At 39.2% G+C, this 23564-nt stretch overlaps 1 protein-coding gene across 1 annotated transcript in view; it reads right to left on the reverse strand.

The window, feature by feature from the left end:
* Positions 1-12895, reverse strand: part of LOC135211007 (kinetochore-associated protein 1-like) — a 70817-nt gene extending 57922 nt beyond the window's left edge. The window contains 4 exon segments of the mRNA XM_064244023.1: positions 1290-2929; positions 2932-3213; positions 12209-12441; positions 12627-12895. Of these exon segments, the coding sequence (XP_064100093.1) occupies positions 1290-2929; positions 2932-3213; positions 12209-12441; positions 12627-12892 (2421 nt within the window). The 5' untranslated portion in view covers positions 12893-12895.
* Between the last annotated feature and the right edge of the window lie 10669 nt (positions 12896-23564).

Genomic DNA, 23564 nt, shown 5'->3' on the forward strand with positions numbered 1-23564 from the left:
TTAAGCCAATTCTGACTATGATATAGCAGTAGAAAAAAAAATTAGACACGAAATGGTAATCAGATTTGGATCGACATCAGCATACCTAGTTGAGCGATGTCAGGCTGCCGACAGCTATGTACATTTATGAAATAAAAAAAAAACAATGAATATCCATCTTTTCTGTAAATCTTTGAAAAAAACTATACATTACTTTATCCAATAATAATGTATGTATTCTCATATTATTGTATCATAACATACTAATAAAGTGGTCAATGTTTTGGTTTGGAAATCAGCTGATGGCAAATACAAGTTTATTTTGCAGTATTTAACTCAATTCACAGCAAATTGCCTTGCTTCTAGTTATTGTAAAATATCTAGATACTTTACTTATATGAGACAATGAATTGTCATTATAAGTGTTTTTAAGTAGAAATATGAATTTAATATGTCTTGTGAACTAATGTAATTTTTTTTTAACAGACTGCGTTGTGGGGATGTTTATTGTGTAAAAATATTACACGATTCTGTTCACTATTTTCACTTAATTTCTTCGTAGTGTGAGCTTTATTATTACGTTACTTATCTTTTATTGGCGTGAAAACAACAGTAAAATGTGTTCTTTCAAGACCTTAAGTTTTGATTAAAATTATTTGCTCTCAATTTTACCTACGGTTGTGTTTGATGGCATAAGTTTACTGGAGTTATATCCTTGTTGCCAATGCATGATAATAGTCATTAGTAGCTCGAAAAGTGAGCTGCGTGTGTGGAGAGGCAGGAGCTGGAAAAAAAACTGTTGTATGTTTAGCTGGACACCACTCTTTCTTGCTCATGTCACTTCCCAGTCGTTTTAGTTGTGGGTGGTTGTAAAGTCTATCAGTTGTAAAGTCTATCAGTCATAACTTGCATAGGTCGTAAGTTGACAACTAGCTGTAGTCTTCTATTTGTATACCACCAATGAAATGTAAAGTGTAAACAATAAAGGCATCAACAATAACCTTTTCTATGACAGGCTACACAAAAACAATGAATAAAGTGCAAAGAAACCAACGTTACATTATATAAAATAAACTACTGTTACTGATTTTTTTATTAATGTAATATGCAACTGATTCTTTGCAATAAATAAAAAAAGTTATTTTTTTTATTGTAGAGTTGTAGTTATGAATACTATATGAACATGAACTTTTACACTAAATATTTTGACACTTGGTCTGGGTGAACTGCCTACTGACAGCTTTGCCCGACATGAAGAAAAACTGACACCCAAGTATTACATAAAAATGTCCCAGGTTTATATAATTTACCTGTCTTAAGCCAGCTGTTGCACAAATATCTGCCACACAACTATTGATGTCAGGCATGGAATGTGTACTTAAGGTAGCCAGGGAGCCCAGTGATGAATGTTGATACAGAGCGAAGATCAATTCCATTGGTGTACGTGTAAGTGCAAGGTACTTGGGTTCAGCCAAGTTGTACTTGTGCAATGCATGCTCCAATGCCAGCTGTTGATATCGGCTACTGAAAGATGCAAAAGCATCAGCTGCCATGGAGTTTGAACTCTGCTGCTCCTTCCATTCTTCTGCCATTGCTTTGCATTTCTCTGCTGCCAAGACTTTATCAAGACCAGGTGGAAGACGATTCACAATCCAGCTACCATTGGCAGTTGCTAGTTCAGATGACTTTATTTTACTTACAACATTTCTAATCTTACTTAATAAAACACTATTAGTACTACACACATGCCAGGTGGTGTTTCCATCACGATTACTTTGCTTCCTGCTAACATTCTCTTGTTCTAGAGTACTCGAAACGGTATTCTGAATTGCTATCATGCAAAGTTCATCTGACTTCAGTTTCAGAGTGGGTGCAGCTTCAAGCCAAATGTCAATAGTGGATGTATTTAGCTCAGCTTCAATAATCTTTATTGATTTACTGCGCTTCAACAACTCGTGAAAAGGGAGGCGATGCTTTGAAATTTCAGGAGGACCCAGACTCTGCGGATGCCTGCTAATCCAGTCATCTATTTCAACATTACCAGGAGGACACTGCCTTGGATAAACTTTGAGAAAATTCACTATATCTAGCCCTCGTGTCAAGAGTTGTACTTCCTGAGGATCGCCTTGGAGACGTTTAAGTTGCTGAAGTACTAGCTCCAAAATTTCATAATTATAAGAACTGATGTTGTTCAGTTCTTCCATGAGCATTTCTTGCAACTCGGATTTGTTACTGATTTCAGCAATAATGGCTTGAGCCTTGGAGAAAACTGCGTTAGGTGGTTCTATTCGAAGGACTGTACCTGGCCTTCTACCTTCATCTGGAACCTCTGGAGACCACATGCGTAAAACTACCCTCAAATGCAGAATAAAAGCATCTATGACATCCAAGTTGAAGTCTTCACAGTACTCATATATCAGAGAAAAGGAACAATCGGGATGAGCAACCACATCATCAAGAACTGTGATGACAGCTTTGCTATCTCTGAATGCTTCCTTGAATGATATATTCATATCAGATAGTTGCTTGCCCCATAAGGATCTTTTGTGCAAAGCACTGAACTTCTCCCAAACCTCTCTGATGCCATTAAGGGTACAGTAATCTTTTCCTATAACGGCTACAGATATCAGCTTTGAGTAATCTGAACCAAATCTTCTTATCAATTCATTGAGTCCTTTAGAGGCATCCTTTTTAGTAAGAAGAGTGAGCAAACTGACTGCTAGGATGACATCTGGCTTCTTGCTACCAATAATTTTCAAAAATAAATTTAGAATTTGCTGATAACCGTGGGCACTAGTAATGGATGCTGTTGACTTGGAACAGAAAAGCAAGGTCCTTAGTGCTTTACGTAAGGATACAGTTAAGGTCAACATGTCATGTCCTCGTTCACTGAGATGGCCGATGAGATTGAAAACAGAATTTTCATTTAAATCTGCACTGTCATGGAAGAGCAAATTTCTTTTGCACCACTTAAATAGGGAACAACTGCCTTACTTCTTTGATTCTCTTGTGATGCCATCCATAATGCTAAAGCATCTGCTAACATGGCATTCACAGCACCACTCTCAATGGGCATGCTAGTGTCACTGTACACAGGACTGAATTTCCATCTTGTGTAAGGGCTGCTGCTATCCAAGTTGTGCTGAGTATAGATCCCCTCAACATGGCACTGAGCATAAAGGGCACTTCCAAGCTGACACCACATACCTACTTCTAAGAGTAAATGCAGCTGATCTGAAATTAACAATAAATTTCCTGATAAAACACAATGAAAAGAATGTGGTTACAAATAAATAAAAAATCATTGTGCTTGAAAAAGGGATTGTTGTGACTTTTACAGAAAAACTTACAGAGTAACACAATACTGTATGGTGAAAATGTGTACTTTATGAGAAGGACTATTTTTAGAAGTATTGTATACATTTTCATCAACTCAGAAATGTAAACCTTATCTGCACATACAAACTAAAATGTGTTTCAAAAAGTTTATATATTTTTAGGAAAAGCAGTTGTATATCATATGACTAACATCACTACTGAAACCCCTTAACCAGACCACTAATCCACTTCAAGACTTAATGTTATCCACCGAAAGATTTATTTAAATAAAGGGTGAAGACTGAAGCAGGCCAAATATGGAACCAGTAAAATTCAATAGGAAGAAAGCAATACAGCTGAGGCCCAAAGGATGCTGATTTTAGTATTGTATGGCATGCTATGCAGGGAAAAGTTTGCAGTAACCTGCTAAAAGGATAGATATAGTATGCATAAGGAAAAGAGATTCTTGATGATGGGAGGAAATAGATCAACTACATACTAGTCTTATTTTTAAAATAAAAATCTAATGAAAAATAGGCCAATAATTTCAAATATGAAAAAAAATATACATTGATAAACAAGTGACTACAGTTATACAAAAACCTCACTGAAATGGTATTACTGTAATACAGAAATTAGCCAGCTGGTTGTGTTGGATTATACTATTTTCACTGTATTTTTAAATTATGCTCTATTAAAAGGAAATATTTTGGATGTTAAGTAAAAAGAAAAGAAAATTTTGATTCTTGCAACAATTAAAACGTATTTTTTCCATGATTTGAAAGATGTAAACTTGTAAAAGAATTTTGCAGGAGCATCATCTGACATTGAAAATTCACAAAATAAACAATGCACACTGCCATCTATTGACAAAAATGCATACTAAATGTTTTCTATCGGGAAGTACTTTTCCCCAGTTATTCAGTGAATATTCATAAAAAAACGACACATAAATATTAGATATATATTTACCATCATGTTATCACCCCCTAATATGTTCTGTTCATTGCAAAAACTCTAATTAGTTAATGCAGCAGCCATATCAAGAAAATAAAGAATTGACAAATATAAGCCTTCTATTTATAGATCTATTGAAAGAAACTAAAAATAGAAATGGATTTATCAAAGATTTATGGTATTAAAGACAAAAACTTTAATACAAAGGAGGAATACGACTCTGCTAAATTTGAACTCGTGACACTATCTCTTCGTATATCTGTTTGTATGTAGGGTAGTGACTGTAATTATATATGTACAGGTATTCTTACATCATCAAACCTTCCTCTATTACCCAATAGGTAAAATATAAAGGCTGCTGAATGAATACAGAAATAACTAGTTCATCACCTGTAATGCAAACTTATATGTTCACAATTCATTAATAATAAAATTTCATACATACTAATACGTAATGAAATTTAAATACATATCAGTATATAACAACTGCAAAAATATACATGCGTTTCAATTCCTTCCCCCATCATATACTTTTCTGTAAATTAGTTATACCATTAACAGGTAAACATTTTAAAAACTACTTTACCACTATTTACATGAACTAATATGTAGGTCTTTATAATAAATAAGCTATTGACAGAATAATATAAAATCACAATTTTTGAAAGTAAATTGTATTTTTCCTAACTATACAAACCTGAGGTCCTTTACATACAGAATTACTATCAGTGTAGCTGGAATTACGACCGTTAAATTCTTGAATGAGGTGGTTAGGCAGTAACTACCGTGTGGCAGGCGAGTAAGCCAGCCTGCCGGGATGTAAACACTCCACTTTGCCTTTCGGCCCAGGTTCAGATTGAGGGGTAGCATGAGGTGGGCATATATATATAAAGGACCTCAGGTTTGTATAGTTAGGAAAAAAAAAAAAAAAAAAAAAATTCACTTTCAAAAATTGTGATTTGTTCCTACATGATATACAAACCCTCGGTCCTTAACATAAGGAAGACTCACTGATTCGTGGGAGGAATATGAGTGAGCCTCTAGAACTGACTGGAGTTCTGCACACCTGGGCTATTCCTCCTGGTCGTAAGAGCGAGGAGTGCCCTACCTCTGACAACCTGATCAGAGTATAGGAGCAGCATGATCAAGAGTCAGACTTCTGGGCCTTTTCGAAATGGGTGAGGAATCGTAACTCATCTGAAAATGGGCTAGGAAGAATATTTAGAGTCGGAGGCATTAATGCAAAGTTCTGGGAAGGGTTGCATTATTGCCAGTCTCCTTCCTCCCCTTGCTAGAGGAAGGAGTGGGATTGCTTCTATGACTCTGATAAGAAACATAGAGAAGAAGCTCTATGTCTAAGCTTACCGCATCAATGGCCCAACCAGCCAGTGTAAGCTTGAGTACTATCCTCAACCCAAAGGAAGAGGAGTGGAAGAACGAGGTGGGGGAGGTGGAGAGGCCAGTCACTCTTGCATCCTTCTTACTCTAGAACTGCACAACATAGGTGAGAAGCAACTTATCCTCTTGAAGGAGCTGGGTAAGCAAACACAAACTGCAAGCATCCACCACCAGTCCAAGGAAAGGAGGTTCCAAGGACCTGTGGGCAGGCCTAAAGGAAAAGATAAAATATGGTCGCAATGAGACCTTATCTATCTTCCTGTCCGAAATATTCTTCGGAGTGATGAAAAGTACCCATCCACTGGACTATCCAACTGCAGAGAAGTCTCTCACAGTCTTGTTTAACTCAGAGAAAGATGTGTCATCGGACACTTCTGCAATGGCAGTCCGCAGCGGATAAAGACCCCGACACTCCATGGTGGGTGTCGATCCTTTATGAGTACAGCAACACGCCAATAGGACAAAGTAATGACTGATCTGGATCAACCAATACTAAGTCCACAGCATGACGACTCAGTGAGCCGTCATGCATCTGAGATGTAGTCACAACATGATATCTGCCTTTGAAGAGTTATGCTGAAAACAACCATACTACAAATAGTCTATCTTGTTCGCCAATGATGTTGGGAGAAGAGATGATGATTATCTCAAGGCATGCGCATCCGACGATAGTCAATTGCCTTCTAGAGACCGAGGTCCCTGTGATGGCAAGACAGAAGTTCTCCTCAGTAGTTGAATCTCAACTATGGAGAAACAATACTAATACTAGTGAATGCCTAAGGTGAATGCGGACCTACATCTTCACAGATGAATCTGAGAGGTAAAATCTCAAGATTCTGATCATAGAAAAAGTCCCGTCGATGACACTAACCAGTGAAGACGGCTTTAATCCCTGTTGTTTTACAGAGGACTGAAAAAGCTAAACCGATAATTCATTGCTGTTCGGTGAGAAGTCAGAGTTTGCAATGAAAGCAGAGCGTCTTTCAGTAATGAAAACACAGGTATTGTACTACCTGAAGAACTGCTTCTCATGGGCTGAATCAGGGAGGACATTTTTATTTATGTACTTCGGAAGCAGAGCTGCCAGGGCGGGGAACAGGCGAAATCTTCCGTTATTCATCAACAATTCGGGGTGAACAAAGAATTACTGCACACCTACGAATTACGAAATGTATTTTAGAAGACAAATTCAGATTGTCTGAAGAATATCATTCTGTGTCATCGCAGCGGCAGGTGCGATGAAGCGGAATACTAGGCTACAAACTTCTGTTACCATGAGGTAAACAGAAAGATGATAAAGAGTCTAGTGAGATATATCTGTCTGAAAATTCTCGCAACAGCAAAAGGCGATGCAAGAGAGAGATGGTTATACACGTATGCAAGAATTCCAGCCAACCAGAGACCCAAGTCTGTGATTGCCAGGCAGATTCGAATCGGTGGTTAATCCTCGACAGAGGAGAGAGAATACCAACTGAAATATCTCAGAGAGCAAGCCGTACTGGCTGAGGCAGGCTGGCGCGCCATACACCGCTAAGCGAGAGCTAGCGGTGTATGGCGCAACTTGTTGTCATCCTGAGTTGCCAGGTATTCCATTCCATGAAGGAATGCATTCAGCTAGAACCATTGAGCGCAAAAAAGATATGCTCGAGCATTTGCATTTTAACCAAAATGGAAGGGAAGAAAACCCTCCTATTCGGTGAATGCAAATACTGTGGTGCTGTTGGTAAACAATACCACTACTATCTCAAAATCAAAACCGGTAACTCTTGGGAGGCCTGCAAGGCTATCCCAAGTTGTAGGTCAATTAAGAGAAGATACTATTCGTCTCGGTCACATACCCGTAGAGTTAACTACAGTTATGTGCCAACTACTCGGACACTTCAACTGATAACAGAAGCATGTTACGAGAGAAATAAACGTAGTATATTTGTACGTTCCTGTACATCGACCTCCAGCCTAAATTCTCTTTCATTCGAGGAACAAGCATAAGGACTGGAAGCAGACCTCCTTCATTCTCTAATGTAGAGAGAGAAGGTGAAGTTTTCCTGAAGGGAGACTTCTACGGTGATAACAGGATACCTAACACGACTAATTCAGCCGAACTGGATGTTCCCAAAACAGTAGCACTGGAGAGGTATTAAAACTCTTGGTGCTATCCATCCCGAACGGATTGACGTATGTTCGTTAAGATCCTAGAATTGAACCAAAAAAAATTCTCTCGGGTTTGAATTCCGAGGAGTAAACTCCACCAAATTCCTCTTATTTCCTCATTTCATTCTGGTATAACCAGGAAGTAAAGGGAAAAAAAAGAGAGGAGGATTGACTGTTTTTGCCCGTTCTTCATTTTATCCCGGGGGTGACCACGTACTGAGGTCCATCCAAGCCAAGCCCCTCCTGAGCTGAGACACTCTTCCTTAAATCACCCTTCGAACACTAGAAATTTCAAGGAATTTAATGGCTTAGCGAGACTCCCGAGTTTGTAATAACAATTACCGGGAATGTCTGTCTCGACAGTGTGCTTGGAAATTACAGGAAAACCAAAACACTCTTGAGATGCCAGAAATTCCAAGATATTCAAGCATTTGGCAAGATTCCCAATTATCTTAGGAATAATTATCAGGAATTCTCGTCCTGCCCACTCTGGACCGTGGTCTCGCCCAAGTGTTTGCAGATTGTAGAAGACAAAAACACTCGGAGAGTGCTAGAAATTCTGAAGAATTTTAAGCGCTTGGCGAAATCCCCCGAATTTCGTCAAATGATCATCAGGTGGTGGCACTCCTCAATTCCTGTAGAAATCGAGGGGGAACGGGCAAGATCCTTCCTCAACGACATGGATGTATGTCCGGTAGGACCCGTAGGTCCCTCCAGGAAAGCAATCTCCCGACACTGAATCCTACACAGAATGCTCTGCAGGATCCCTCCCATTCACCTCGCCCCTCCTGGCGTAGCCATAGGAAGAGAGGGAATGGGGGAGGAAGACTGGACGCTTTCATTCGCCTTGCTAGTGGAACTAGCAGCTGGAGAAGCGAGTCACAGGCGCTCTGAGAGTCTAGGAAAGCGTTACTGTCTAGAGAAAACGCTTTCCAGAGGGTTACAAAACCGGTCGGCACCATGACTGTCGTCTGGGTGGGGCTGAGCGTGCACCTGACAGGAGAGAGCCGATACTGTCCTCCGACGTGTCACAGTCCTCGTCGAGGCCGAAACCTCTCAAGAGGACCAAAGGAGGAGCCCACACCAGTCTCAGCGTGCACGGTCCAGTGGGATCGTCACGTGAACAGCGGTGATGACAACTCCGCGAGTCTAGGAAAGCGCCATCGTCCTCGCCAGCCACCCCCCGATCTCCTCTAATCACTTTAGCGTACAACCTGTCCGGTCCTAAGACCGAACCGGGCACATAAGCTCTCGTGGCTGAACCGAGAAAAGCGCACTCCCCACGATACCCCCCTGGTCGCCTCACTCCTCCCAGTGTATCCCGTCGAGGAGGTTGAAGGGACAGGTGAGGTAGATCTGATGCCCCCACTCTATCTTCTGGCAGTACGGGTGGGCGGAGAGGGTTACAAGCAATCACCAACCTACGGTGATGACTGGTTTGCATGTCTGGACCAGTGATCTCCCTGCAGAAAGCACTGAACCAAGGACGGTAGCATCGATCCCTTGTGTCAGGGGAGCTGCTACCAGCCGTGTGGACAGTCGCGTCCACCAACGCGGTGTGACTGAGCCCGTCCTCACAACACGTCACAGTCCCAGAAGCAGCTGAAGCTGTTCCCGGGGACCTGGGGGACCTCCTCCCAGTCTCGCCTCGTGTACGGTCAGATGGGACCGTCACGTATGCTAGCGATCACCGGTCTGGAGAGAGTTATCTAAGCAACTCTTACCATACTTCCGCCCCGTGCCTGGGTCCTGGCGATGAGTGTACTCTGAAGCCTAGACCCTGGCTGTACAGTCACCTCCTGGTGACCATACACTCGGCGACGCTTGCTGGCGAGTGACCGACACAGTTCCTGGTCCAGAGGTGAAACCTCTTTGAGCCAGGAGCAGATGTACCAGCAGTGCTAGAGACTTGCCGTTTGTTGCAAAATTAAAGTAATTGATTGAATATTACTAGACTGTAAGTGTTGTAGCTTACAATTGCGGTTTTTGACCTCTATGGTCCCGGTCTTTCTCTTCCCTGGGGAAGGAGAGACGGGGCCCCGTTCCCGAAGGAACAGGAGGACCAGCAGAAGGCCCGCCTCTCTCACCGGGACAATGAGACAGACCCTTAGAAGTCTCTGTACAAGACTTCTTAGGTCAGGGGGAGAGACCACCTCCTTCTTCCTCGGTTGGGGAGCCTTGGAAGGAGAAGTGGAGAAGGCGGCAGAAGACGACGACGAAGACGAAGACAAAAAAGATGAGACGACAACTTCCTCCTCTTCTTCGCCAACTTCCTCAGAATGGCAAAAGGTTCTCCCATCCAGGACGGGGCTGCGGAGGACCTGACGGAGCAGCAGTGGAGAGAACGCTTCCCCGAAGAGGGTTACCAAACTCTCGTATGGCAGGCAAAGCGTCTGCCACCACCGAGACTAGTCAGTCGCATGAACGTGACTGTCGTCTGGCTGGGGCTGAGCATGCACCTGACTGGAGAGAGCCGATACCATCCTCCGACTCGTCCAAGTCCTCGTTGAAGCCGAAACCTCTCAAGAGGACTGGATGGGGAGCCTCCACAGGTCTCAGCGTGGATGGTCCCGTTAACTCTGGGAACTGAGCAATCACTGCAAGACTGAACACCATCAAGGCACGAGTCACCTGAGCAACTCGCTCCTTTCTTCCACCCTGTGCCCGAGTCATGATGGTGAGCGGACTCAGCGTCAATGACTGGATGCATGTGAATCCAAAGATTACGTGCACTCGGGGACTTGTGAATGAGCGCCTGACACAGAACTAGTCTTAGGGGCAGAAACTCTAGGATTAGCAGTAGAAGTGCGAACTGAAGTTTCCGCCTCTACGGCTCCCGACATGCTAGGCCCTGGGGACAGCGTGACACTTCCCGTTCCTTCTGGAACGGGAGCCAGCGGAAGTCCCAACCGCCTCCTCAGTTTGAGGAGATAGACCCCTAGAAGTCCCATGACGAGACTTCTGGGGGGGGGGGGGGGGGGGGGGGAGAGAGAGAGAGAGAGAGAGAGAGAGAGAGAGAGAGAGAGAGAGACTACCTTCTCCTTCTACGCCAAAGAGCCTTAGGAGTCGAAGGGGTGGAGACTGATGAAAATATGATCTCGAAGAGGAGGATGATGACACTTGACGAACTCTCTTCCTCTTCGATTTCTCCAGATTCTGCAAGACTTCTACTATCAAGAATAGTTAATCATCACAGGGCTGCGGCAAAAGCTTCGTCCAGTGATGTAACTCCAGGATAGTAGTGGTAAATGAATATGATTACCAGCAGGGTATCAGTACACACACTCGAGGATCAGTATCACAACATGTTACAAGTCACAGGTACAATTCTAAGATTAGGATATCCAATACTAAGAGCTATCCAACCAATACTGCTGTAAACAATCACCCCTGTTAGTCTGTAAAATAAAGAAAATATGATTTAAAGTAATAAGGATACTCCTCTTGCATCCAAGGGTACCGCCCTCCGAAGTGAAAAGAGATCCCCTAAACACCAACACCACACGCCCCTCTTCTACCTTCGTCCAATAGCTAGTGAAAGGATGACGGAGAAGAGAAATTACCAGAAAAAACAAAACAAACGACAAACCCCTGAAGTTCCCTTCGGTAATTTCCAAAGCATAGGCGTAAATTTTGGATGAATACATGTCTCATTACACACACTCGAGGGTCATTATCACTCACGTTAAATACATGTCTCATCCTAAAGGGCAAAAGTATGTAAATAATAAAGATGTTGGCATACCTTTGCCGCCGACCCTGAACACAAAATAGAAAGGCGGCTATAAAGGCTATCACAAAATGTGGGTTTGCATATTAATGGAACTGACTGAATTTAATAATATCAAACACAGTATATACATATTTATTTAAAAAACAAAAATAAAAAAGAAAGATCCCACCAGGAAAATGATCAACGGCCAGTCAGCAAGCGCTCACAAACACACGTCTTCATCGGAAGATGGCCGAAGGCAAAGTGGAGTGTTTACATCCGGGCTGGCAGGCTACCCGCCTGCCACACGGTAGTTACTGCCTAACCACTTGTTCAAAAATTTAACGGCCGTAATTCCAAAGTAATTCTTCATGTAAAGGACCGAGGGTTTGTATATCGTGTAGGAACAAACAAAAGTTAATACATACCAGAAAAATATTAAAATACATTAAAAATCTGCTACCAAATGAAGTTATAGATTTATAAGCAGTTGAAGCACTTTATATCCAAACTGATTACAACCATTTTTTTTTACCAACAAGTACCACTGTGGAAAATCCATTATAAAGCAGCTCATTAGTAAAAACCTGAAGACTAGGATTATCTGGTTATACCACGAGAAACAACTGAATACATACAATAGACTGCTACATAGTTGGTCAGGAGCTTTCAATACCAAAAATATATACAAACCTGGGTGAGAAAATACCATGGCCATGGAAACCAATTCTAAAACAACATTGTTGAGGTCTGCACAACACTTGTTGTTGGTGCCTTGTTCAACTAGGGCTGTATTATCCATCAGCATAGGAGAAATCTGGTTAGCAGGCTCCTCTTTTTGCACACTTTGCATTTCTATGGCAAGAGTAACCACATCTTGCACAACTGAGGAGCAATCCAAGACTTGAGCATCATCCATGATAGCTCTGAAATTTTAACCATGAAAGCTGCCTTTAATGAGCAAGAGAAAGAATTTGCAATATGCTTCTTTTATAGGATTACATACACTTATTCCAATAATTGTGAACAATACTAACAGCACAACAAATTAAGAAAATTCTGGAAGGAAAGAAAAATGATAAACAATAAATTAAATTAAAAAAGTCCATACCGACAAAGTTTCACAGCATCTTCAAATCTCTTATTCTTAGCTGCAAGAGATGCCAACATGAAGAATAGTTTTACTTTAGATACTCCTAATAGGTGAGCAAGATGTTTAAGTTGTTCAACAGAGTCTACGAGGTGCTTGTAAAACCCAACTTGTTTGGAGGTCAACCTAGAAGAGTTAGCACTCTGTTCGGGCGCAGAAACATCTCCCATTTTCCCTGGTCGTATCACTAACTTTTCCTGTGTTTCATCTTCACTGTTCAAGTTCATGAACTTTTTCTTTTGGTCAGCTGCTAACCTCAAATAATTTTAGAGAAACTGCACTATCTTCCAGCTCCTCAAGAGTTGGATATATGTCATACAATAGCTGAAAAAACAATAAACATCTTTGAAATAAAACAAAAAATTTCCCTGTATAAAAAAAAAAATTCTTAAAATGACAAATTTTATATCAATTGGTATTTTTCATAGCTAACAAACCTGAGGTCTTAACAATAGGATAATCTTCTTGCGCCAACTGGAAACCAGTTAAAAACAATCAAAGATTGTAAAGCAAGGAATCTGTGACATCCAGCAACTCTTGTGTATACGAGGTGGAAGGTGGTCGTCAACTAAGCAAAGTATCTCATGATGTGTTAATACAGTACTTAATCTCATGTACAGTCAGCCAACGAAGAATTGGTGTAGTTTCTTAATTCATTGTTTTTGGAAATATTGCCATATGCAGGTGCCAGATTATTTATTTAGCAGTAAATAATATTTCCTTTCAAAAGTGCTATACTTGAAATAAATTACATTAGAATTGAGTAGACTTGTTCAATGTATTAAATATAATTATTTTGCAAAGTTGGGAAAATATATACCGATGGGTCCACGAATTCTAATTTTATTCTCAATTCTAGCTTCATGACAGCTTAAGCATTTTGAAGTTGGTGCTCCCGCTCGAGTCTTGACCCAATGTATCGTACTGCACTAAGGTGTTGTCATTTCGTCTCCTACAGCCAATAAATAATACATTAAGGCATTAACATTCTTTAATAATGATGTTTATTTAAACTAATTTTGCCCTATGATCAATAAAATAATTTGTATGAAACATTTAGTAGGCCAAATTTGACTTCTGATTTTCACACATGATTAGCCTTGGTCTATTTTCAGCAGTATACTCTCTCAGATATGTAATGTGAATGAATATTTAAAACTATATCTATATTAATAATCTGCTTTATTTGAATATTCCTGATATTCTTGTTTTAATGGCCATGTTTTGCTTTTTCTTATCCTTTTCATAATTGCTTAACATAATTTACTCAGACCTACCTATTCAAAAGTCAAAAAGCAATTATAAAAAAATCAAACCAATATAATTCAGTCTTTTATTTTTTATCAAAATCCTTGCATATCATCCTGTTTCATCTGGACACGTTGGAAAGCTGTGGGAGTCAAAACTGATGAATACATTAAGAGGGGCTTACTTTCATTATAACTTCCTTGGGTTAATCTTTCTGTAGCTATTCATTTCTTCTAAATAGAAATTAATTAAAATTAGTTTCATGTGTATGGCTAGACCTACAACCATAAGCATATTATAAGTAGCTGAAAGGATAAGAAATATAAAAGGTGACATTGTCGTTTAAATCTATTTCATTTTTTTTTTTCCAAGAAAAACCTACTACCTAAATCAGGGGTTGCTCTTTGACAGCTACAATAATCATACAGGGTGTAGCACGAGTGTATGCAAATATTTTGGGGAATGAAAGAGAAAGTAACTTTGAAGAAAAATCTTTTATAAACATGCATTTTAAGGCTTCCGTTTTCGGTGCGGGGGATTTTAGAATAACCATTATCATTAGTGATGCTCTCTTATGGTGGAGTTCGTAGTGAGAGGTCGGATCGAGTCGCCTGAGATGTGGAAGAGAGTGGAGGTGGCGTATAGGAGTGATGGAGGGATTAGGCCGATATTAATAAAGTATCTCCCAAAAAATGTATTCTTTATGTTTTGAAGAAAAAAAAATGCATGCATCATTGAATCTGTTTCCCTCCCTATCCGTGGTATTCAATGACACAATAAAAAACGAAAGAAAAAGAGTAAGCCTAACTGACTTTGTCATCCATCAAAGGTAAGTTTGTTTATTCATTTGACACCTATCAAAGTTATCAAGTTTTTATTGTTAAAAATTCTTCCTCTCTATCTAAACGTCATTCATCAGAACCCAGATCATAAGGCAATAGAGACTAGTCCATTGATTCCTGGTTCAGCAATAGCGTGACAAGCCATTAGAATTCAAAATTCACAAATGAATGTTGCTCAGCAACATTTACACCACCATACTGTCTTGCTCTCTTGTGGTGCTACAAGGAGTTCCACCTCTAGGCCCATATTCTAAACTTTGCCTTTCTCTAAACAATTTCATTCATCTATGTACGATTATCTCCGGTATATTAAGCTTTCTTGATATCTCTCCAACAGGAACTTGCACCGAATGCAGTGCAATAATTCTCTCTCGCTCACTGAGGGATATTTCTTAGGCCGATAAATGACACATTGACATTAGATTCTCATGCACATAACGACATCAAAAGCAATAAAGTGAGGTAGCATGGTTCACACTGTTAGGTTATAATTTTTTTCTTTTTTTTAAATTTGATAGCATTTTGAGTTACCAATGTTTCCTGTAAAATTTAACAAATGAAATCTTTCAACTACCTTCAACTTAATACTGAAATAATAATGTAAGGACTACATTTATGTGATACTACTAGTGATAGAACTGGAAGAGCAGGAGAGGACTGTAGTGGGGGCAGACTTTAATGGACATGTCGGAAATGAAAAGGATGTAATTGAACGTGTGCATGGAGGAACCATGGGGATGGGGAGAGAAACCCAGAAGGAGAGAGTATAGTAGACTTTGCCGTGTCTTTGATATGGCAATAGTGAACACCATCTTCAAAAAGAAGAGGGAGCACTTGATAACATACAGGAGTGGCGGTAGATGCACACAAATAGATTACCTCCTTTACAATAGATCAAGGCTGGTGGAAGTTAGGAATTGTAAAGTTATCCCAGGTGACCACGTGGCCCCCCAACATAGGCTCCTTTGTATGGATTTAAAGATGAAAAGAGAAAAGAAAACGAAAACGAATGGGGTAAAGAAAATCAAGTGGTATAAATTGTTAGGGAGGGATAATGATAAGAAGAGAGAGTTCAGGAGAAGAGTGCTGGGAGAGGTTGTGACTGGGAATTGAAGATGTGGGAGAATGGTGGAGGCATAATGCATCAGTGATTAGAAGACATGGAAAGGAGATACTAGGGGAAACATCTGAATAGTATGGGAGGAAAAGGAGAGCTGGTGGTGGGAAGAAGAGGTGGGGGAAGTGGTGAAAGGTAAAAGGGAGGCAAAGAAGAGATTTGAAGAGTCACAGCTGCAGGAGGACAGAGAAAGATTAAGAGAAAGAAACAAAGAAGTAAAAAGGGTGGTAAGCTCAAGCTAAGGCCAACCCAAGGGCCTTATGAAGAGGTTTATAATGAACTGGAAACCAAGGAAGGGTTGAGTAAGATGCTCAAACTGTCAAAAGTAAGAAATAAAAGAACAAAGGAAATCACCATATTAAGCAAATGAAAGATAGGAATGGTACGGTCGTAAAAAAAAGGAAGAAGACATCCTGAAAAGATGGAAAGAGTATTTCGAACAACTGCTAAATGAAGAAAATGAAAGACTTGTAAGAGAGGATGGACAAGTAAACATGGGTGTAATGGTAATGGGGGATATCTAATGATGAAGTGATACGAGCCTTAAAAAGAATGAGAAATGGGAAGGCAACAGGACCTGACTTAATCCCAGTCGAAGTTTGGAAAGCCTTAGGAGAGGAAGGGGTAGACATCTTGTATGATCTGATGGTAAAATATTCGAACAGGAAAAGATACCAGAAGAATGGCGGGAAAGCATATTGATACCTATATTTAAAGGTAAAGGTGATATGTCCAGGAATGCCAATAAGTATTATAGAGGTATAAAACTAATGTCTCACACGTTGAAGATTTTGGAAAGAATCATAGATAGCAGGCTGAGTAGAGGAAGTTAGAATAGGGAAGGAACAGTTAGGATTTATGAAGGGAAGCGGCACAACGGATGGAATATTTTGCATAAGGCAGCTAATGGAGAAATTCAGAGAAAAACAACGAGACCTGCATCTGGTATTCATAGACCTTGAAAAGGCCTATGACAGAGTGCCAAGGCAAGAAAATATGGAGATGTTTGAGGGAGAAGATGGTGCCGGAAAAGTATGTCAAAGAATTATTCAGGAGATGTACAGGAATGTGTATACTAGAGTGAGGAGTAGTGTTGGTGAAACGGATGGATTTGAGATAGGAGTGGATTACACCAGGGTCAGCACTTAGCCCATTCATCTTCAACATCGTGATGGATGTAATGACCAGGGATGTTAGAGAAGCAGTGCCATGGTGCATATTATACGCGGATGACATTGTGTTGTGTTCAGAGGGGAAGGAGGAGTTGGAGGGGAGGTTGGAGAGGTGGAGAGCAGCACTTGAGGAGAGAGGAATGAGAATAAGCAGATAAAAAACCGAATATATGTGTTCTAGTATTACTGAGGACGGTGGAAGTAGCATAAGATTGGTGGGGGAAGAAATAAAGAAAGTACAGAAGTTCAAGTACTTGAGGGTCCGTATTGGAGGATAGTGGAAGCATGGACCAAGAGGTGAGACACCGAATTCAGGCAGGATGGAATAACTGGAGGTCTGCATCAGGGGCCCTCTGTGACAAGAAGGTCCCTCTGAAATTGAAAGGAAAGTTCCATAGGACGGTGGTCAGACCAGCAATGTTATAATGGAACAGAAACGGCAAGTAAGAGGAAAACAGAGGAGAAGAAGATGGATGTAGCAGAAATGAGAATGTTGAGATGGATGTCGGGAGTAACAAGGGAAGATAGGATTAGAAATGAGTATATAAGAGGATCAACAAAGGTAGCTGAAATATCGAAGAAAATACAGGAAGGAAGGCTTCGATGGTATGGACACCTGTTACGAAGGGAGGAACGGCATGTTGGAAGACATACGATGGAAATGGAAGTGCAGGGTAGAAGGAAGAAGGGAAGACCAAGAAAGAGATGGCGTGATTGGTGTAAGGGAAGATATGGAATTGAAAGGTATAAATGAGAACGAGGCACAAGACAGAAAATCGATGGAGACGACTCATTCGTAATGGCGACCCCATATAAAAATGGGTTTAAGCTAGGAAGAAGAAGAAGACTAGTGATAGTTGTCTCCTATCTATTTGGTAATGTATATCAGTGGTTGTGATATGATGTTTATCAGTTTCGTTCACCTCAATTTTGCTGTATGGAAAATTGTTATACACAATAACATAACATGTTGTTCTAAAGATATCAGTGACTGTTTTTAATGTCATAAGATTTCTTCCATTTTTAAAAAGAAAAATAGATTAATAAGGCATGAATCGTGCGTCAGGCAGGTGAACGAAAAATTATGAAACTCTGCCACCAATTGTTTGAGTGTGCGTACCTAATGCTTTCAATGGAATGGCATAGAATGGAATATGAAATTTAGGCTTGAAGCCAAGTACTAGAATTTGAGGGATTATTCAGCACTAAAATGAATTTGGTTTCAGATGAATATGAATGGCGATGAATTTATAAATTAACTAAATCAAATCAAATAATTCTAAAACTATGGTAAAAATTGATATTTTGAAAAACTGACATTCCCCATAAAATATTATAACTTGCATTTAGGATATGCATATAACCTTTACAGTGTATAAACAAGTACAAATATAAAAACTTGCTTATATACACAACTGCAAAAGTATATACATACACTACTGCACTTTGCAGTGTGCCAAGAGGTTGATATACTACCATTATAAAGATCAAACTCTGAATTCTAAGTGATTTTTAAAGGTAGGCTAGCCTAGGCCTCGGTGCGATAACCACAGACATGCATACATGAAAAGATTCACATCATGATATAAACTGATAATAAAGACAGCAAAACCATTATTACACTATAATATTATGGCATATGCAAGAAATAATTCAATATCAAAATATCAGCTTTTCCATATGGAAGCCCAGCTGAGGAAATGTATACATTGTTATGATTGCGCTCACAGAAACATGTATCTTTTGGTAACCTAACAACGAGTTATGATTGCACTCACAACACTTATCTTTCCATAACTTTTCAAAAATTTTAGTGGTAGTGTAATTTCAGTAGTAATAATATTTAGGATAATGAAAGTTAATTTTTCATTAAAAATTCATTATCATTTTGGTGAAATAGCACAATTTTGGATGACATAGAACTGTTTAGAACAATAACGATAATGACATATGATAATTATCGTACATTAGACTAACCTCATTCCCTCCATCTCTTTATCCTGTCTTCTAGTTAAAAAAGTTGAAAAGGTAAGAGAATGATTTAAGTATTGTTAGTAATGTTATGCTCGTTAAGTAAACACATACAGCCATAAAGAACTGAACAAAAAGCAGCTGTTTTGCTATTTAAAACTGAATCGGATAACAGCAGCTGTTTTGCTTGCATTTCATCCATCATACAATAGTAAATAATGACCGTATTTATGTTACACATGACGTTAGGAATAATTTTACATTAAAGTTCTGTATACCCTTATTCGCTATGAAGAAAATATCAGCAAGGAAATATACTGCTACATTAAGCTGCAAATGTAGCTGAAGCAAAGAAAACAATGTTCAAACTTTTAATCACTATAAATTATTGTACACTGGCAATATGCATGAAACTCCCCCAAATTTTGTTGTTTGTTTGTTTGTATGGTGTTTTTACGTCGCATGGAACCAGTGGTTATTCAGCAATGGGACCAACGGCTTTATGTGACTCCCAAACCATGCTAAACTTTGTTGTGTCATCAAACTTCACCGTAAATAAAACTGGAGAGAAAAATATTTTAAATCAAAACTACTGGGCAAGAAAGAACACACATAACAGTTGTTTTAATGTGTACAGTAGATAGAACAAAACTTTCCTCCCATGATTACCTTAAAATGAAAATTGATGCCTAAAAGAAGGAAATTCCCGAATGGTATCATTGTCCATGTTCAAGAAAACATAATAGTGGGGGATACTATGAGTAGGAATGTGCAAATTGTGATAAAAGCCTAAAACTTGGCACACTAATTGTTTAACGTGTACTTTGCAAAATTTGGGTCCTGGCCAAAAATATTTTTTTTTTTTTTTTTTGCAAGATGGCCACTCCTTTTTTTAAATGGTGTCGTCCACAAATGCTCTCGTGACAAGTATCATCGTGTAACTCAACAAAACATTTAAATTAGTCAAGAATTTATCTACTAATACATTTGTACAACAATTTGGCACCATAGCAAGTAACCCAAAGGTCAATGAAAGCCACTTCCATTTTCAAAACTGGTTGCAAAATGGTAAAAAAGGTAGTTTTATTATTTAATGTTAACACGAATTTCAAATTCTGGCTGCAACCATTCCACAACAAGTACAATTTACCTTATTAGGATACAAAATAGCCACAGTAGACTGCTTTTTATTGATCCTGACAGTTGCATGATCATAATCCTGTATAAGAAATCCCAGAGCAATAGCACTTGCAGTTACCAACACAGTTTGATTTTTTGTACTCACATTTCAATAGTTCCTGACAAGATGCAGCAACAGAAGGGTTTCACTGTCTTTATCTTTAACCCAACTGTTTCACTGTCTTTATCTTTAACCCAACCCCAAATTTCAGGACTAGGCAGCTCTTGATTTAGATGCAAAACTTGACCCAAAACATGCCCACTTTGGTATGATGCCCTCTTGATGTGCTGTATTAAAGCATCCTTAGTTGGAGGGATTGCATCAAAACACCTTTGTTTTCTTGCAAACAATTCAAAACAAGATTCACTGACTGCAAATGTAGTTGTTGCCTTGTCGTACATTATGCATACAAAAGCTTCAAGGATTTCTATGTCAGACATAAATTAAATCTGGTAATGTACCAAGGTGAATAAATACCTCGGAAGCATCTGGAAATACCTCCCGTCTGCCACACTGATTTTTTACCTCTCATCGAAATGCTGAGATGGATACGCAACCAGTAAGTGAAAAAATGGCAACATGGATACAGGTATTTCCAATAATGCTGCAATATCATGTATAGGAAGCTATCAGAAATCCTTACTTCGACCAAAACCTATCCACATTCTATCAAGTCCAATCTTTTCGAATAAGGAAATTCCCAAAACTACGTTAGTATCTGTACTGTATTCATGGAAATGTCCTTACATCCATTGAAGACTGCATGCTGGATATGAACGAACATTCGAGTGTCAGCCTCTTCACGGTTATGTCTGAAATCTTATTTGTAAGGACATTTACCCCTAGGGTTACAAATATTTGTTTGTCAGTCTCAATAGTCACGATCAGCTCAACAAGGAATGCAAACAACTCAGTTTTTGGTTGTTGTCTCTTAGAAAACTAATCCAAACCTTTGGTGTTTTAGTAGTTCCAACCACTTTTCGTCTGACTCTGGAACCCCTCTTTTCCCTGGTGCTAGCCTTAAGACTGTCTTTTCTATACACATCAAATACATCTACTCTTAGATACCTATTTAAGCAAGAAGCAATGTGCAGTAAAATAATATCATGGGCGTAGTCATTGAATGTTTTTGATTCCTGAGGTGGTTTTGAATTTACCATAGCTGCACCATCAATAACCAATGCATCAGACACTAGATTACTTGCTGGGTTTTCAACGTTTGTCTCAAATACATCTATCAGCTGTAACTTGACACCTGTGTATAAACATCCATCTTGTGACAAGGAGGGTGGAGTATTTTGATTTTCATGGCTGAGGAAATCTTCTATATTGCACTGTCTGCTTTGGCAAGAAATGAAAAGCCTTGAAAACAGATTACAATCATTTATCATATTTTCAATCTTTCCTTTGGAATGTCCTGTGCTATTTGGCTTTGTTTTGTGGCTGAACAAAGAGAAGTTGTTCTTTTAGATTGGCTTGTAGAAATCAGGTTGTCCCTCATTTGTAATTCTTTGTAGAAATTCGTTGTATTGCTTTAGCCCAATATCCTTTAAGGTGTTGATTTTTGTAATCTCTGAACTCACAATATCTTTTGAATCAAGTTTAGCTAGCAACCTTATATCTTGCAGCATCTGTGCACAACTCTTAAACCTTTCATCTAATATCATGATCATTGCCTTTCTTAAAGATGACAACAGTGACTCTTTGTCACACAGGAAACACATGTAAACATTCTCATGTGATGGTTTCTCACTTGTCCGACGAGTAAATTTTGGAGATTCACAAGTTTCACTCCTCAATTCGGTCTTAGAATAATGTTTACTTCTGCACGTTTTAACTTAATGTTGTTAAATTTGACTCAACAGCTTGGGTGATACTTGGCATCATTGTCTGTTAAGAGTTTTCTCAATACCATTGCTGTCGTCTAGCCAGCTAAGGTCAAGTGGAATAGGCAAACTATTTAATTTGTGAAATTTTGGAACAATTCTTGATAACATTTTGTATCCATCAACTGAGGATGTTAACGATTCATCTGTGTTTTCCTGACACAAACAACATTTAAATCAATTAGTTCCCAACTATCTGTTGAGACTAAAGATAGGCTCATTCTTTTCGCCATGCTTAAATGAAAATCTAAGAATGCAAAATAATCTATACACAAAGGGACAGTACTATAAATACACAACTGGAACTTGTTTTACTAGACAATAATTGTTTATCAATACAGCTAAGATAACTGTGTTTACAGGCTGAGGGTTTATCCTTTTACCAACTGAAACTGCACTTTATTTGTATGGGATCTGACAGAGTTCAATGATGGTGTTCCTGCACTCAGCCTGATTGTTCATCCATTGTAATTTCACTCCCGTGTGATCTGTACACCATCCCGAGGTAGTATGCCCATTCCTCCTTGGCTTGGCTATCCCACGTCAGCACACCCTGTCAATTCAGTTATGACTATGGTTGTACAAAGGGGCAAACCATAAAGTATTTTGGAAACTCATAATGAGTTTACAATGAACCCCATGCCAATTATCAATAGGCAACGATTTACAGCAGTGTCCTGGTAGTGCATGTAAATGGCTCTTATTTTTTTGCGCATGCACAAATACTATTTGATATTATGAAATTTGAATGTAGGTTTGAAACGCATGTAATACCAAAAAAAGTCATGTTTAAGCGGTGATAAATATTTTTATTCTTATTTTTTTGCATATCCGCAGTACAAAACTATTAGAAATTAACTTATTATTCATTATTTGACATTCTAGAAAGAAAGTACATAAATTAATTCACCAGTTTTATTCAAAAGAACGTTACCAGATAATTTGAAGTCGATATTTCAGATTTCTTCCATTGCAAAAACTGCCATATTGAGAAATTGGGTGGCCATTTAAAAAAAAATGAATTTGAGTTTGAAAAGGAGTTTGAAAGTGTATAAAATAGTTTAGTGGGCCTTTGTGCAAAATTCCATGCTCGCATCATGATTTACAGAATTACCTTGATTATCTGGGATATTATCCTCCACTATAAACAATGCAAATGGCACATCATCGCTGTTGTATTATGAACAAGTACAGGCAATCCCCTGTTATCGGCAATCCGGATTTATGGTGCGTGTCTAACACCATAAATTGGCGATTTATATGGTTCCATAAAAGGCCAAGTTTTGTTATCATGTAATATGATGTCTTTAGGCATGCTTTATGGCCTTATGGTGCCATAACATACCTACCAGAGGCGCCATAATTTTGCTTATGGCGCAGATAACCGGTTAACAGCGCCATTATGGGCGAGTTTTGGCTAATGGCGGTTTTTTGCTTATTAGGCACCCCCTTGGGAATGGAACCCCCACCGATAACCGAGGAC

This window comes from Macrobrachium nipponense, chromosome 4 (genome assembly GCF_015104395.2).
Source record: "Macrobrachium nipponense isolate FS-2020 chromosome 4, ASM1510439v2, whole genome shotgun sequence".
NCBI classification, from domain to species: domain Eukaryota; kingdom Metazoa; phylum Arthropoda; class Malacostraca; order Decapoda; family Palaemonidae; genus Macrobrachium; species Macrobrachium nipponense.